This window comes from Ipomoea nil, unplaced genomic scaffold (assembly GCF_001879475.1).
Source record: "Ipomoea nil cultivar Tokyo-kokei standard unplaced genomic scaffold, Asagao_1.1 scaffold2283, whole genome shotgun sequence".
NCBI classification, from domain to species: Eukaryota; Viridiplantae; Streptophyta; class Magnoliopsida; order Solanales; family Convolvulaceae; genus Ipomoea; species Ipomoea nil.
In genome coordinates, this window is record NW_017618711.1 from 3,725,194 (window position 1) to 3,742,023 (window position 16,830).

Consider the following 16,830-nt stretch of genomic DNA (forward strand, 5'->3'; position numbering starts at 1 on the left):
ATGCCCATTATTTTGGCCATAAAATGCCTTGTTTGGTTCTGTAGGATTTTTTTTTTTTTTTTAAATGAGCTCATATAATTCTCTTTTGAAGCAGTCACACTTCTTTATCTCATAAATGATTCTTTCGAAGAGTATTTTGCATATATACTCTACTTATGTCAACTAACACTTAAAAATCAATACAACACGTACGCTAACCTAGCAATATACGGGCCTCACTTTTTCAACTAGCTAGGAGTGGATAAGAGTTCAAGAGCCCCACGGTGACCACATTTCATTCTATAATTTAGATGACCCTTTTGAATCTAGGTGCCAACTAGGTTGAGAATCAACAATAGAACTTTAATCCCAGGGTTTTAGTCTAATTCCTCATGACAACACTGCTGGAAATCAGCAATTTTTTGACCATCAGAAAGTGGTCGGAAATCGCCAAAATCTTATCGGAAAGCAATGTTCTGACCACATTTTCGACCACTTTTAGAATCCGCAAAAACCCTTGTCGGTATTTCCATCCACCCCATGTAGCGATCGAAAATACCGGCCACAAAAATAATGGTGTCAAAAACATTTGCAGCATGGGAAAGTACGAAAGTTGGCAACGAGATTATTTCCGACCACCAGTGTTCGAAAAACGCACTCCGTGTAATTACGAAGGACGTTTTGTGGACGAAAGTCCGACCACTAGGTGGTCAAAAATCTTGACTCCGTAATTATACAAAGTAAATTTCCGACCACCAAGTGTCAAAAGTAATTTTTCATTTCACCACTTTATTAATTTAACTTATATTATCTACCTTGCAATAGTAATTTTAATACAAATAATACTTTTATAACAATGTAGCATTACCAAAAAATAGCAATTTTAATTGCATGTAAAGGTTATTTAACTTCACATTTCAAAAAGTAGTAGCTACTTTATATTTCAAAAAGTAGTAACTAATTTACAATTCTAAATATTTCTACATTTATGTCTACAAATAGCATCACAAATTCCAACCAGTACTTGGTCAAAAATTGAAGTATTGAGATTACGATGAAGATTGTGATGAATCATCATTCACGTTAAGATTATCTAGCCCAACACCACTACTTTGATTGCTATAAGCTGTAGGAGCAACAGATTGTAACAACTCCGGATGTGCACTACATATAACTTGGAACAACTCCATAATCTTCTTATTTTGCTCTAAAAGCTCTTTGTGGGTTTGCTCTAATTGTTTAATTCTTTCCTCACAAGCTGCATGTGAGGATGATTCTCCATATCTCGACTTCCTCTGCCTGGCCACCTTGGGGAAGTAGTGTTGGGTATCTGATCCAAACCGAAACACATAATCTCCTTTCTTAAGACCACCTGCTGCCTCATACCAAGCAGTTGCTTGTTCAAGTTTTGGTTGAGTTTGCTGCATTTGACTCACAGTTTCCTATATTGACATTTGACAGAATTTTTTAAAACTCATATATTATTGAATGTTCACTAATAAGAAAGCAAGTGTAGATGAATCAGAAAATTTCAGCAACCAACTATGATTAGGTATTCTCAACTAAAGAGATTTAAGTAATTTGAACAATGTTGCATCTTTCTGAAATAGAGTATCTCAAAATTAACTCATGAAATGATGTCTCTAAAAGCAACACAGCTTATATACAGAAACAAAGAAATGTGCAAAGGTTAAAACACCTAGCAGTGAACACATAATGAGATTGGTTTCTTTTAATTGACAAGAGTTCACTTAGTCCCTTATTGTGCAAAGGTTAAAACCTAGCAGTGAACCACACTTCAATACTTAACTAGTAGCTTATAATGGTCAATGGTAACCAAAGTTAGATTATAGAATTGAGATTCTTACCATGACTTGTTGAGCTTTTTTGCACACAAAGGCATCGGTGTTTTTGTTTTTGCGTTTGTGTGTGGCTTGAAACAAAACTGCATGTGATGGCTCCTCTCCGAGCTTTTCTTTCTATCCAACAACAATAAACCAAACATTAATATTGTAAAACTTTAAACTGTATTTAAACATTAATTATTAAAAGACTTACTAATCTTCGCCTATGCTCAGTCATCGGGATTGAACCACCCGTGTGCAGCGATGGTCCCAAGGATTCAAAAGAACTAAATTGGCTTACAAACTTAGCTCAGTTAGTTGCATTACAAGGGAGGCAGCATTTATCAAGCATATTATGATAGTACAATATGACTACGGAGTGCACATAAATCAAACTACAAAATTACCTAAACAGACTACCAGCAAATTAACCAAATTCCATATGAAAAAAAGCTTCAAGACCCACTAATTTAACAAGTCAGTCAATAAAATTAGTCTGCAACAGAGTTGATCAGTGACTTTTTGAAACTAGTTGAGCTCTGCACACAACTTCTTATCAAAATAATATTTAGTTGTACACTGAACATTTCACACTAAAAAAAAAAAATTAAAAATACAAACGAACTCTATATTAACCAAAAAAATTTAAACCCTAACATTCAGAAGCACATAGAAATTAGCACACAAAAATTTTAGCAGCCACCATATTAATCAGAAGCACACAACTTAATAATCAACACTTATTCATAAATCACCAAGAAATTAGCAAAAAGGCCAAGTGAGGGCGGAAGGAGGAAGGAACATGAATAACTTACTTCAATGGCTTGTTGCTGGTGAAATGAGGAGTGTCGTTGCCGACTTTCCGGTGCGTCGTCGAGTGAGGCGGAATGAGGAGCTGCCGGTGCGTGGTCGAGTGGGGCAGAGTGAAGGTCTGAAGGAGTAACGAGGGAGGAGGGAGGAGTGAAATGTTGGGGCAGACTGCAGAGTGATTAAGAGGCCGGCCATTTACATTTTTTTTTTTTTTTTTTAGCTTAAAGGTTTTAGGGGCGTTTGGTTCACGAAATGTTATATTACCTCAAGAAATGTTAGATTGTTGGAAATATTAGATTATTAGGAATGTTTGATTCATGTGTTTGGTTTCAAATTGAGGTATATAATATAATGGTTGAAGAGTTATTTTTTTTTATGGTTGATGATTATTTTTATTTTAATACTTTTAATCTATTTTTATGTATTTTAATAAATTTAAAATTAAAATAAATAAATAAGACAATGGTAAAATATAGAAATAAACGATTTAAAATTAATTAACTAATAGTTTGAATAATAATTAACTTAAAAAATTAATACTAAGTGGCTTGTAGTCTAATGGTATTGGGTTGCTTCTTTAAGTGGGAGATGTAAGGTTTGAACCTCAATTGAGGCAATAGTGTGTATATATATAGGGTATCCCCCTTCTTTTATAATAAAAAAAAACTTAAGCAATGAATTAAAATGACAAAATTAGCAAATAACCTCACATCTCCTTGCAATGAGGTTATATTACATTCCCACACAAATATAACATTGGTTATCTTATATAACCTGAACCAAACGTCTCCTTAATGTATTAATTATATCAAAGTAAAAGTTCTTAAACAAATAAAAACACATATCAAGCACTAATTAAAATAGACATTCAAATTATTTAAATTTTAAATCTAAATTAAAAATCACCCTCATCATTTTCGAATTCATCATTATCATTGTCATTTTCTTCAAATTTTTCACAATCATCTTCTTCTGAATCTTCAGTTTGGACACCTTGGTTGGACCATTGATTTTCACTTTGAGGTAATTTCACTTCATTCATTTGTAATGATTCATGCACTAACTCATGCATGTCATCTTGAATACTTTGATCACATCCATATGTAGGCAAGAGTGTGCTATCCTGTAAATATGTGTAACTAGAGCTATAGGAACTGTCAATAGCTCTTCTAGGGCGTACATTCAACACTACCCACCAATTCATTTTCTCTAGGGATGGCAATGTGCCCCGTCCCCGACAGGGATCCCCAATCCCCGCCCCGAAGGGGACGGGAATAAGGAAAATTTTCGGAGAACGGGGACGGGGACACCCCTCCCCGCCCCGCCCTGTCCCCGATTAATTTTTATAATTAAATAGATATATAATTAAATAAATAAAGATATATATATATATATATATATATATATATATATATATATATATATATATATATATATATATATATATATATATAAAATTTAGGTTTTATTTTTAAAATTTAAAATTTTAACTAAGAGTTGACGGGGATGGGGAATCCCCGTCCCCGCCTAATTCCCCGCGGGGACGGGGATGGGGACTATTTTCAATTCCCCGCCGGGGATGGGGACGGGGACGGGGATGGGGATTCGGGGACGGGGATGGGGAGTATACTCCCCGCCCCCGCCCCCATCCCGTTGCCATCCCTAATTTTCTCCCTTATACCTCGTGGGTATGGAATATAACACACCTGACATGCACTTTGTGCAATGATAAAATGATCATACTTCCTATATCGTTTATTGTAGTGCACATCAACGATACCATATTCAGAATTGAATCGTGACCCAATATTCAGTGTTGGGTCAAACCACTCACACTTAAAGAGAACAACCTTTTTAATTGGAACATTTGGGTACTCAACCTCAACAACCTCTTGCAACATGCCAAAAAAAAAAATTGATTCAAATTGTGCTAAACCACTGCCCTTAATATACACTCCATAGTTAGAACTTAGAAATCGACTTTCTACAGCAATATGCTTCAGTCTGAAACTTGAACCCATTAACAACATACCCAGTGTATGTGCTAACCTCCATTATCGGTCCAAATGTCAAATCAATGAGTGATTGGTTACACACATTGTTCATTGGGTTACATACCTAAAAATAAATATAAAGAAAATGTCATATAAGAACAAATATTGTTAATAACGAATCAAGAATGGCAAAGCACATTACATCTTACGTATTCTTTAAACCAATGTGCAAAATTCCTTTCGATTTCATTCTCTACATCTTGATCAGTACAACCAGGATTGTGGCGTCGTAAACCATTTGAAACCAAAAGTAGGGCACACATACCTTAAAATAGGTTGAACCTCCTCATAATTCAGTAACACATATTGATGAGCGGCGAAATGTTCTTCTGCACTCAAATATCTTATATTTCTCTTGCCCATCGACCGATCTGGTTGATTAAATATTGACAAAGTAATTGACAAGTTAGGATCAATGCCGCCATCATTTAGGTTACGACCTATCCTTGTTCTTCTACACTGCACATCATCGTCAAAATAAAAATGATGCAAAGTGTGCTGACTCTTCAAGCATATATGCATCATCAATTGAACCTTCAACATAACTCTTATTTTTCATTTTGAACTTCAAGTGATTGAGGAATCTTTTAAATTGACACATCCAACGATATTGTACTGGGTCACCTAAACGTGCTTCATAGAGAAAATGGACACATAAGTGTTCCATGCAGTCAAACAATGCTAGAGGGAAAAAATGTTACAACTTATATAACGTTAACACAATCGAGTTTTCCATTTCACATATTTTGTCTACACATAAAAAAGTAGAGCAAAGATTTTGGAAAAATTCACTTAAAATAAAAAATTTGTAAAATGAGGGAAGGGATCCTATAATTTTATAAGAGAAGTGAAGGTATTTAAGAAATTTGATAATTTGCTTTCAAAATGTCAAAGTGAAAACTTAATCAAAGTAGCTTTCCAAAATCATCTTTTTAGTCGAGAAAATTTATCTTAAAGGGTGATTATCCTGTTAGACCGTCTCATTGATTCTTATTTATTATTATATATTTTTTTTTTTTTGAAATACATTGATTCTTATTTATGAGACGGATTGAATCAAGTAATAATTAACAAATATAATACTAATCAATTTTGTTACTTATAAGAAAAAGTATTTTTGATGAAAAATGTAATACTTTTTTTTTTTTGCTTAGACATAGATGAAAAATGTAATACATTTAAATCAAAATGTAATATTTAAATCAAGACATTGTGATCTAATGACACCCGAATTGAACTCCCATATGAGAGGTTGTGAGTTCGAGCCTCAGTCATCTCAATTACTTATGAGAGAAAATGTGATACTTTTGATAAAAAAATATAATATATTTAAATCAAAATGTAATATTAGGGATTCAAGAGTTACTTATTATGAAAAAATTTGTAATATTTATGAAAAAAAGTATAATACTTATAAAAAACTCAACTCGTCTCACAAGTTTAACGCTATTTCAAAATGTCATGTCATTTACCAAAGAAGGTCAATGACTTGACTAATTTACAAACTTTCTATCCTTGGCCCAAAACAATTCCAAGTTGTTCTATATAAGTTTCTTCATCTAACTCATTCAATTATGATAACACATACTATGTATCATTTTAATATAATTTATTATCAAACTGAGTATCAAACTAATCATGACCTTTATATTGGTTGTAGCCTTTAATTACAATGAAATCATCTAGTTTCATCTTCCGTCTAAGGAAGAGATCCAAAGGTTTGTATCCCAAAGATTAACTAATTCTAATGTATATGATTATGTAAAATAGAATTGACTTCACTTTGTATTTCCTCTTACCACATTGCTAATTTTCGAACAAACTTATTAAAAAATATAGTTCATTTTCTAATAAATAAGTTAAAATATTTTATTTATATTCTAAAAAAATAAGTCGTTTTTTTTTTTTTTTAGCTTGGATTCATGTCCAAACCTACCACTTTCGTTATACATAGTTTTGTCAAACATTTGTTTCAACAAACTTGACCCTTCATTACACAAACAAATCTTTAAAGAGCAATGCATTTCTCAATTCAATTATTGTATTCTCATGTATATTTGGGTATACATAGTAAGGCAAAAGGTAAAATATAATAGGTAAAAGATAAAATGAAAAGATGGGAGTAATATATTATATTATATATAATATAAAGACAATAAAATAAAATAAACAAGAACTAATTGAAGTGACAGATCAGTCCCTTCCGCAGAAAGGAAGTGTCCCTTACAAATGTGAAATTATTATTTCATGCAATGCAAATAATCTACTGCAGCCTTCCTTTTATTCTTATTCTTTTGGGGTATGGGGTGGTGGTTCTGCAGTTTTGTTTAGGAATAAAGGACTGGTAACAAAACGAAATGTTCCCAAGTTCTCAACCCAGAGTAGTTGATGAAAAGCACCTGTCAAATTGCAGCGCAAATCGGTTACTTGCAGGCAATTATGCTGAAGAAGAGGCTGTTATATACTCCGAATGCCTTTCCACAATGAGCTTGATCAGAGGATTCTCTACATCAGCCCCAGCCTCGGATTTCTCTCTTCTAACACTTATCTTATCATTCAGTAACACAACTATGACTTCCTCCTTACGAGTTAAGAGCTCATTAGCTACCACCATATGCATTCCGTACTTCTTAAGAGCCATACCGGCCTTCTCCAACAGGATATCTTTGTCAGTTTCAAGCTGTCATGTAGGAAATGAGAGAAACTCACTAAACATCTGGCCGGGTTTTACATAATACCATGAGTACATGAAATGATGAAAATCCACATATTTAAATCATATAAATATCATACCCAAGTAACCCATAATTTCTCATAAAATGAATTTACAAATCTTACAGATGTCCATTTCCAATACATTTCAGTGTGCTTTGACTGACTCATACTAGACTAATATATGGCTCACAATGTGATTATATTTTGACTTGAGCTCTAATGCTTCTCAGTTTAACTTAAGAAAATTTGAATTATATATGAATAAATTACACATTAAGTATTATTCATTTATTCCAACAATCACAGAGAAAATTTAAATATATGTTTTAAAATATTGGTCAAAATAAGTTGGCATTGATGCTCGAGAAAAGATACTGAAATTCTACAGAAGCAAAGTTATTAAAGAACTGACCTTAAAAGATATGCAGAAAGCCAATGGTGCCCACTCAGTTCTGACCACTGAAAGCATCTTCGGTACTTGAGCAAGCTGCATGTCTAAAGGACCAGATCCAGACTGGATCTTATGCATTGTCTGTAAAACAAGAAATAATAGTTAACAAAGAGCTGAAGAACATGGGACAAAGAAAGAAAATGAATGAGATTTGGGTGAGGAAAAATAGAAGAAATGAACTGGAATGCATAATTTAACAGGAGAGCCTTTATGCAGGTTATATCTACGTCAACATTTGGGTGATGAGTAAAGGAGAGAATGAATGCGTAATGCAGCTTATGCAATTCATCTAGCCCCATTGATAATTCAAATGAGTTATGCCTTTTCTAGAGTTATTCTACTGAAATGAGCTGATTCACTTATTTTGAAGAGTAAGAATCCCCCACCCATACTCTCTTCTCCTTCAGGCATGATACAGAGTTGATGTAAATATGTAATCTGTGAAACATTGTAATCAAGTAACTTCTAAAGAGGAGTAAAATTCCCATTTTGACACTTTGTATCCACAAAAAAGTGGGTTTACTTTGCCATATTTTACTACCCTCATAACACCCGATCCTTGCACTACATAGTATAGCTGAGTTAAGCCCAATTTAGATAGACACGCACAACTTATTCTACACTTCCAATGATGAATAAAGCAATCAATTGAGAAATAGAGATCATTTCAAGATAACAAGTCAGTACCATGCTTTCCCAGGGAACGTAAAAGTCAGAAACTGCAGCAGCAAGATAAAACATAGCACTTGGACCAACTCTTCTGAGCAATAAAGCAACCAGCTGCAACATCTGCCCATGATACAAATAGAATTTAATAATCTTATGTGTGTACTGAAATATCACAGAAGCCATGCTATATGAGATTATGAAAATTAATATTCTTAAATAATTACAGAAAGAAAGTTCTTGGAAGTCTTCTGTTAAATTAAGATTCACTCTCTGCTATTCTATTCCAACCTGTAGATACTCAAAAATTGTTGTGAATGGGAGTTTCAGAAGAGAGCCACCAGCCACTGCCTGCAACAATCAATTTGTATGTATTGAAACATGATACTACATAATATGTAACAGTAAGAGCAATTAAAGATTATTCTTACAGCCTGATGTTCAGTAATTGCTCTTTTCACCACATCAGCAGATTTCTGATCCACTGAAACATAGAACAAGAGTCAGTTTTGTCTTCTGGGAAAAATAATTTAATACTTTACAATAAAAGTACTATTAAGATACATGGTCAAGTGGTCAACCACATTTAGATCAAAGCTACCTTCCCAATACTTTGACAAGTAAATATGGGGAAAATGAAAATCTACTAGAAAAACTACATCTTTGTATAAATAAATGCAATGAAAGACTTTCAAAAAGAAACGCAATGAAAGAAGGATTATTCATATCAAGAAAAACATCTGTTGAATGTACAAGTGTACAATTTACTCATCCATCTAAAACACTTCTCAGCTTTTCTTTTTAAAAATAGTGGCAGAGATATGTTATGCAGTAAGTTAAGGTCTGTACGGACTGTATCATACTATCGGAGTCCTTCAAATGCTGTAAAAAGTGTGAAAGTCAGTTGAAGTATATGTACCAATGTAGATTTAAATCTTGAAATAAAATTTCTAGAATTACAAACCTTGAAGGTTTGACCCGTTGTTATATGTTAAGCATTCAAGCAATGCATTTTCTGGAAGATCTCTACAAAATGGTTGGCAGGTACCCCTGCATAGAGTTCAAATAGTATTTAGTGTGCTAACGCAGATCAATATGATATTTTACAGTCAAAAATATAACTAAATGAATCAAGAGATATGAATTATAGCAGTAACATTCACACCTCCGGTAGAGAAATATGACAGAATAACCAGACTTCAAAAAGTATCTGCAGTTTCATTTTACATGTAAATGTCAATATAGAACTGTATACTCAAGTGTTTCTAGTGAAATAAATATGGCAATATCATGTACTATACTCTGTAGAAGCAGCTCCTCTGTGACCTGAGCTGAAATTATCAATGTATCGAACGCACCGCTTCTCTAATGGTACAGTAGTACCACCAGAAGTAACACACACTATCCTATTTGCTTTTCCATCTCCTAAAACAGAGATCAAAATGCAAGTGAAAATGGTGTCCGTGCATCAGCCAGGCTATCAAAAGTGAGAAAAAGTAGGCTTGCCTGAAGTTGAAAAATTCCTTTGAATAAATTCATTCAACTTGGCCTTGATATCAGCAGCATCCTGAAGTGGAGGAGCTGAGTCAAAGAATTCCTTGATTTTGGGATCTGATGCTACATATAATTCTTCAATATGGTTTGCAGCAGCCATCAAATTCTCACTAGTGAAATTTATTGAATAATAAATAAAACAAAACCTTAGTTTAATAGAATGTATAAAACAAGAAATTTTATGAAATACAAAACTCTACTCAATGTGAAGTCAAATGATCAACCTAAATAGTACAATATCAACCCCGAATAGACTAGAAATACAACAGAAGAACAATTTAAGCACATTTACATATGTAGCATAAAATAAAGAAAATAAAATTGATGATAGAAAAATGACATTGAAGATTTGAGCAATCAAAGATTATCATCTTGCCCACATCCTTTTACTTTTGATTCCTTCCAATTTACAATCATAAGCAATTAGAAACCTTGATGCCAAATAGGTATAAAAGTATTGTACAAACTATGGAGTACAGGTTGCAGAAGGAAAGAATAGCTACACAAAGGCAACGAGAAATCATGCCATAATTTAAAAAATGTATGCTAAAAAGATTATAAAACAAACAAAAGCTATGGACAGTTTGTGTATCAATTACAATCTCATAAATAATTGTTGAATCAAGAAAAGGCTTCACACGTGGAAATAAGCATACATAACCAAGAAGAAATGTCCAGATCACTGAGCACATACCTAAGCCAAAGGAGAACAAATTGCAAAAAAAAATAAAATGAAGGAATTACAGAGTAACAACTGTTGCCAATTGCTATAGGCTTAACATCCTACTCTAATCTAACTAGTTATAAGCATTGATCACAATATGTTAGCCGAGAGTTCAAAAAAGCATACTTTTTTCTCTGAATGAGTGCAGGGGAAAACATGGGTTATTGAAGTCAGAGGTGACCATTTTTTATGAAGTTTTATTGTTTTAGACTCTGAGTAGCACCATACATGAAGTAGATTATGATCTCAAAATGGACGTGGGGGGAAAAGTGTGTCCCACATTAAATAAAGGAATAATGATGAGAGGGCCAAAAAATTTACCTAGACAAAAAAAAAAAAAAAAAAAAAAGACAAACATGGCAGCATCTCCATGGGTGAAATGTTGCTATGGGTGAGAACTGTAGAACTATTTACATTAAAAATACAAAAAGAAAAACATAAAAAGAATACAATATTAATGGAGTGGACAAAATCATGTAAAAAACATCAATTGTAAATGCCCTTTTCTAAGAAGGCATTTCTCAAGGTGTCTTGATCAGCTATTGATAATGCAGACGATCAGTTAAACAGAATAGAACATTAATTTATTCACAATTATTGTGACTGATCCTGAAAAAAGAACGTGTAATAATCAAATCCAATAGTGAAGGCATACCCACAATCCACAATAAGGAACTATATTGTACAGAGTAAACCAGTACTCCAGTGCAGCAAACAAAAAAAAGCACACACACAAATACATAACCTTAGGGGGCTGTTAAAGTGAATTTGATGTGTTTGGTACATGATGGAAAATGCTAATTAAAATCCTGAGAAAATAACTTCACTCTGTTTGGATGCATGTTACTTTCTTAGGAATCTCATTAGTTTCCCAATTTTCCTTCATGATATATATATCTGTCTCTAATTTATGTACATCTAGCCTCTAAATAGATCAGATATATTTAATTCAGTTTCCACTTTCCTAATATGTGTGATTGCATCATTCAAGCTAATAGAAGGTCCAAACACAATAAGCATTAAACTCATTCACATTACAATTTTAGTTATGGATTCTCAGAACAAAGCCCATAGATCTGCTTCTTAGTTTCAACAACTGAGGCTTTGTATGCAGGACACCAAACTTGATCTGAAAGCAAATGCATTGCCAACTTGGAACATCTCATTTGCACATGTTCTTAGTACTACTTCACTTCACCACAACTTTTGCAAGCACTTATTAGCCAATGTCTTAAATAAACTATAAACATGAGTAACATAAATATTACTAGCACACAATCTTGTGAGTTGTGGCCTCAAACACAAATTCCCTTGCCACTTACAGGCCAGGACCAGCCAGTGGAGCAATTTATTCAGCCCATCACTTAACCAACCATCCCCAACCCATCACACTCAAGGAGCTGTGACCCATGTATGATCAAGAAAGAAAAGTATACACACAACGAGCTTGGAAGAGACTATGCAAATGGAGTATATGTTCCATCAAACAATTTGTCGAACACCAGGCATGCATGTACGCATACGATGCTCCGTCATGATATACAACAAATTAATAACGGGAGTTGGGAAGATAGGTAGAAGATTACCCAGACGGCGGCGATTAGGTGGATGGCGGCACTAGTCTACAACAATTGACAGTGACGGTGGCGCTGGCTTGCAAGAATGGAAGATTGCGCTGCGTGGTGCCCAGCCAGATATGGAGGAGCTGAGAGATTTTTGAGATTATATAAGCAAATATTGTTGGTCTTGGGAAAGAGCCAAAGAGGAGGAAAGGATTAGTTGAAGACTGAAAGTCAGATTTGGATGACCAAAAGGTCGCATTTCTGTTGTGATTTTTTATTTTAATTGAAATAGCAATCGCTAGAGCTATACGCTAGTAGACTAAGAGCATCCTTAGAGCATCATAATAGTGAGGATAATTTATGATTTTTGACGAATTTTTTTAAGTATGATTAGAAAAGAGTATGTGGGTTGGAGGAAAAAAAAACAAAGAAAAAAAATAAAACTGATTAAAAAAAATAATATATATATATATATAGAATTACATTCAGGTAAAAACACATCTTAAAATACAAACATGTGGACTAATCTGGGCTATTGGATTTTGCATTTCGATGGCTGGGATTCCAGCGTGTAGTGTAGTGTTATTTTAAGGTGTTTTTATGTTAAGCGGGGTAGATCTGGTATTTTACTAGTCTTGAAACCTAGTCAGACTAGTGTTCAATTTCACGCGCACTACCGGGGTTTTCCTATTCTCTCGTTTGTTTTCTCTTTGTGCGTAGGGAGGGTGGCGACGTGCTCCGCGAATCGTGTAGGCTTGACTCCTTTGTTCCTTCGTTCTTCAATTCCACATAGCGATGGTTGACCGCAGCACACTGAAGAGGAGGGGATCAAGGTTAGTTCTCTGTGTTTAATCCGTTTTTTTTTTTTTTTTTTTTTGGGTTTTGTTTTTTCTGCGTTTTGTGCGTTCAACGTGGGGGGTTTTGTTGGTTCTTGGAGTGTGGGTATGGGGTCGGGGGTGTTAGGTTGTATGGTTGTCGTTTTCTCGTTGTTGGCATGTATTTGCTAAGCCATTTTTGTTCTCTGTGTGTGATTGGCGGTGGATGGGATGCCCAATTTGAGTTTAATTTCTTGATCTAGGGTTTTTTTAACACCATTTTTTTTGTGAAATTGTGTGTAGTTTATGGGTTTGTGGGTGCGTTTTGATTTAGGTGTTTCAATTTTTTTAGATCCGTTTTGCTATTTGTGTATCATATAGTTATATGAGAATCTGTTTATAGTTTGGTAAGAGAGATATAGCTTCATGTAGATCACGTAACAGAGTCATTAAAATAGAGCAGGAACACTGTAAGAGGATGCACATGTGGAAAGATGATTGAACTGCACACAAAGTAATGAGAAATTTGGAATGCTTCCTCTTTTTTTGGGAACTAGTAAAATATTCATCATTGTTATTGGGAGCTAAAGCATTCATTTTTAATACCAAAAGACAAAACCAGTATATGCCCTCAACCTACCATTTAGAGAAGAATTTACTGTTACACCAGGGGGTGTTGAAACTATTTTATGCTCAGAAACTCTAAAAAGTTCATCCAAAAATCTGTATTAAAAAAATGCATTTTAAGAAATGTAGCACACCTTACCCAAATGCAACTATCAGTGTTACCCGACTGACAAAGTTTTTTGCATATCCGCCTAATGTGCCCCATGTGTCCCTTCTGAGGTGCTTGTTTTCCAGCAACAGGTTTAGTATGCTGGACCAATAATGATAACAAATGAATTGTCAGCAAAATGGAGTGTCGGAGAATGTGTAATGGTGTGTGCATTACATATATAATTGGTATTGTGTTTATTCATTAAATCTTTTTGTAATGCGTTTGTCTCGTTCTGTGAGTTATTTTTGCTAGTGGTTAGCTGTATTTTTCGTTTTTTTTTGTTGTTGTTGCAGCTAAAAAATCAAAGAGCCACCCATTCAGATGTTGGCCCTTCTGGGGTTTCTGATGATGATAGTGACTTTTGTGTCGCCTACTTGCGCGTTCCTTTCTAGATTGCACAAGAACCTCTGTGGGATGCCCCTGATTATGAACTATTCGGGGAGGAGGATGCTATGTATCCTCGGGCGAAGATGAGGGCACAGACTGTCATAGTGGTAAACACGTTGAAGGATTTGAGTAATCTGCAAAAGGCTGACATTTGTGATCTTGGTTTTGGTGCTTTGCTTGGAGTTCGATGTTGAGGAGGTTTCACCGTGCCTTCTACAAAAGCTTTTCTTTTTTATTTTTGTGAACACTATAGTCGTTTTAGAGTCAACTCGGGGGATATTTATCTAGCTTCCGTTTTTTGCTGATAGTAGTCAGTTTCTCCCACTTTGTTTGGTTTGTTTTTTTTTTTGCTGGTCCACCTCTCGGTGCACACCAGGCGTAAAAAACACATCCAGGCACACATTTTTGTGTATTTGTTATCCAAATGTATTTTGTTATACAATGTTCATGGTGTGCTTTGCGTTTGACGTGTGATTGCAGCTGAAAGAGGTTTGTGATTTTAGTATGTGTGCACATACTGGTTAGTATGTGTGCACTCTAGTCCCTTTGTTGGTGTGCACACAGTTGCTAAATTCCTTCCACTTTATGAACTCATATTCATACGAATTAGACCTGCGTGTGTGCACCCTAGTATATGAGTGTGTGATCCCTACTTATTAATTATTGCACCATTTTTGGGCTTTATTTAGTTGTGGGTCGTAATTCGTTTGGTGCTCGCGTGCGTATTGGTATTGCCATGTGTGCATTCGTCCATATTTAATTGTGCATATTGGTGTTGGACTATGTGAGCGGTGCAACCAAATGCATTTCAGGATCCATACTCATAGTTGGAGCAGTTTGACGTGCGCGGGTGCACGCTACTGTATGCGTGTGTGCACACTACTGTATGCGTGTGTGCACACAGATGATAATATGTGTGCACTCTAGTTTTTGTGTCCGTGCAAACTTAATAACTCTGTTCCTCATTGTAGTAAAATTGTAATTATTCTAAATGGTACATGAATCACGGAAGTCATGGACACATTTTTTTGTGTATACGTTTGCATGGTCGGTTAAATAACATCACATTTTTGTACTCATATTCATATGGATTAGTCCTGTATGTGTGCACCTTAGTATATGTGCGTGTGATCCTAACTTATTATATACTATACCAGTTCGCCGTTGCCCACGATTAGTTATAATAATTAGTACTGTAATACTAACAATATTAATGAAATTAGTTATAGTAATACCCAAAATAATTAGAAGTGGCTAGTTTCGTTCCAATTTTGAGCTATGTGTTTGCATGTTGCTGGTCAGTCATGAGCACACAAAGCGAAATAAAAATCACAATTTTGAAAATTTCGTATGTTTATTCTGTATCGAATGCAAGTTCAATTAAATTTAGCAACCATTCTACTAAGAAGCTTGCGGTTCTATTACTCGGATAGTTCTTTTTTGTCAAGAAAATTCCTGTTATCATGCCCTGGTCGGTCACAGGTAGCGCACTTCCTACAAAATTTCCTACTTCTATTGTTTGTAATTCCTACTTCTAATGGTTGCGTATGCACGCTAGAATTCTATTCCTTCTTATAATGTTTGAAATTCTTGCCTGGCATATGGTGTGCTTTCGTCTTTGCAAATAGGGAACTACTTTTTCGTTCCATCTGGTAATACGACCACGTCGCAATCCGTGGTTCCTTCTCCGATATGGTCTCCGCCTGTAAATGAACAGTATTATTGTGATACCATTAGTGCTCAATAAGCCTCTTGCATCAGCATTTGTATTGCAAACAGTATAAATAAAAAGATTGCTCAAATTTCCTACAAAACTATTATGCGGCATCTTGGTCTGTATGTGTGCACTTCAACCTATAGTCGTGTGCACGAGGCACGCTTGTGTGGAGAATGCAGCGTCATTTTACTTAAAATTCCATAGGGTTTCCAGATTTAAGTAGAGTATGTTAGTATACATGTCTCATGACGAATCTAGGACCACCATCGCAATGTTTTTGATTTCATACTGTCATTTGGTGTTCCTACGCTTAGATAAACGTGGATACACACCCTATGAACTCTGTGTTCACATGTTGTTTATAATGTTCCCACCGCCCTCCCCATACCCTATCATGCGGCTTTGTACTCTCCATTTTCATAAACCTCAGCTACCAGTACCCACCCTTGTGTGATATGCATTACGTTTCACCCCCAAAAAACAAATTTAACACATACAAATTGAACATCATTCATAATTATGGTGTAATTAATTATTGCGTTTGCACCGTCCGTTGAGTCTGGGTTGCCATCATAATTCCCTTGGTTTATGTCGTCCATGGGGTCTCTGTCCATGGTGTCTTCGATAATTGCACGGCGTAAAAAAAAATTCTGCGGTGTTGTTTTGTTTGGGGAGGCGTTGTTATTCATGCATTCAACTCCTACCATATTTAAACCTCTTAAATATTGCTTAATATATTAATAATTTTTATTCCTTTTTTAAGTAGTATACTCA

General features: G+C 34.8%; 2 protein-coding genes and 1 long non-coding RNA gene across 3 annotated transcripts; 1 reads left to right on the plus strand and 2 right to left on the minus strand.

The window, feature by feature from the left end:
• Positions 1-860: 860 nt before the first annotated feature.
• Positions 861-2,791, minus strand: LOC109151331. The gene is made up of 4 exons (XM_019299301.1): positions 2,639-2,791; positions 2,038-2,110; positions 1,848-1,958; positions 861-1,421 (listed from the first exon to the last, which is right to left on the minus strand). The coding sequence occupies exons 2-4, from the start codon at positions 2,059-2,061 to the stop codon at positions 1,029-1,031; spliced, it is 528 nt and encodes a 175-aa protein (XP_019154846.1). The 5' UTR covers positions 2,062-2,110; positions 2,639-2,791; the 3' UTR covers positions 861-1,028.
• A 4,073-nt stretch (positions 2,792-6,864) lies between these two features.
• Positions 6,865-12,616, minus strand: LOC109151330 (phosphopantothenate--cysteine ligase 2-like). Its single transcript, XM_019299300.1, has 10 exons — positions 12,384-12,616; positions 10,026-10,183; positions 9,821-9,944; positions 9,685-9,729; positions 9,484-9,569; positions 8,951-9,003; positions 8,811-8,870; positions 8,541-8,642; positions 7,815-7,934; positions 6,865-7,367 (listed from the first exon to the last, which is right to left on the minus strand). The coding sequence occupies exons 2-10, from the start codon at positions 10,171-10,173 to the stop codon at positions 7,125-7,127; spliced, it is 981 nt and encodes a 326-aa protein (XP_019154845.1). The 5' UTR covers positions 10,174-10,183; positions 12,384-12,616; the 3' UTR covers positions 6,865-7,124.
• Positions 12,617-13,042: 426 nt separating this feature from the next.
• Positions 13,043-14,781, plus strand: LOC109151244. Its single transcript, XR_002049270.1, has 2 exons — positions 13,043-13,192; positions 14,246-14,781. It is a non-coding gene; the product is annotated as an uncharacterized LOC109151244 (long non-coding RNA).
• The last annotated feature ends 2,049 nt before the right edge of the window (positions 14,782-16,830 follow it).

Excerpts from the sequence above, each read along its gene's own strand:
- LOC109151330 (XM_019299300.1), bottom strand. The coding sequence starts at position 10,173 with ATGGCTGCTGCAAACCATATTGAAGAATTATATGTAGCATCAGATCCC. Across the intron at positions 9,945-10,025 it reads AAGGAATTTTTCAACTTCAG|GAGATGGAAAAGCAAATAGG; the intron begins GCAAGCCTACTT and ends TCTCTGTTTTAG. Across the intron at positions 7,935-8,540 it reads ACGTTCCCTGGGAAAGCATG|ACAATGCATAAGATCCAGTC; the intron begins GTACTGACTTGT and ends CTTGTTTTACAG.
- LOC109151331 (XM_019299301.1), bottom strand. The coding sequence starts at position 2,061 with ATGACTGAGCATAGGCGAAGATTA. Across the intron at positions 1,959-2,037 it reads CTGAGCATAGGCGAAGATTA|AAAGAAAAGCTCGGAGAGGA; the intron begins GTAAGTCTTTTA and ends GTTGTTGGATAG. Across the intron at positions 1,422-1,847 it reads AAAAAGCTCAACAAGTCATG|GAAACTGTGAGTCAAATGCA; the intron begins GTAAGAATCTCA and ends ATGTCAATATAG.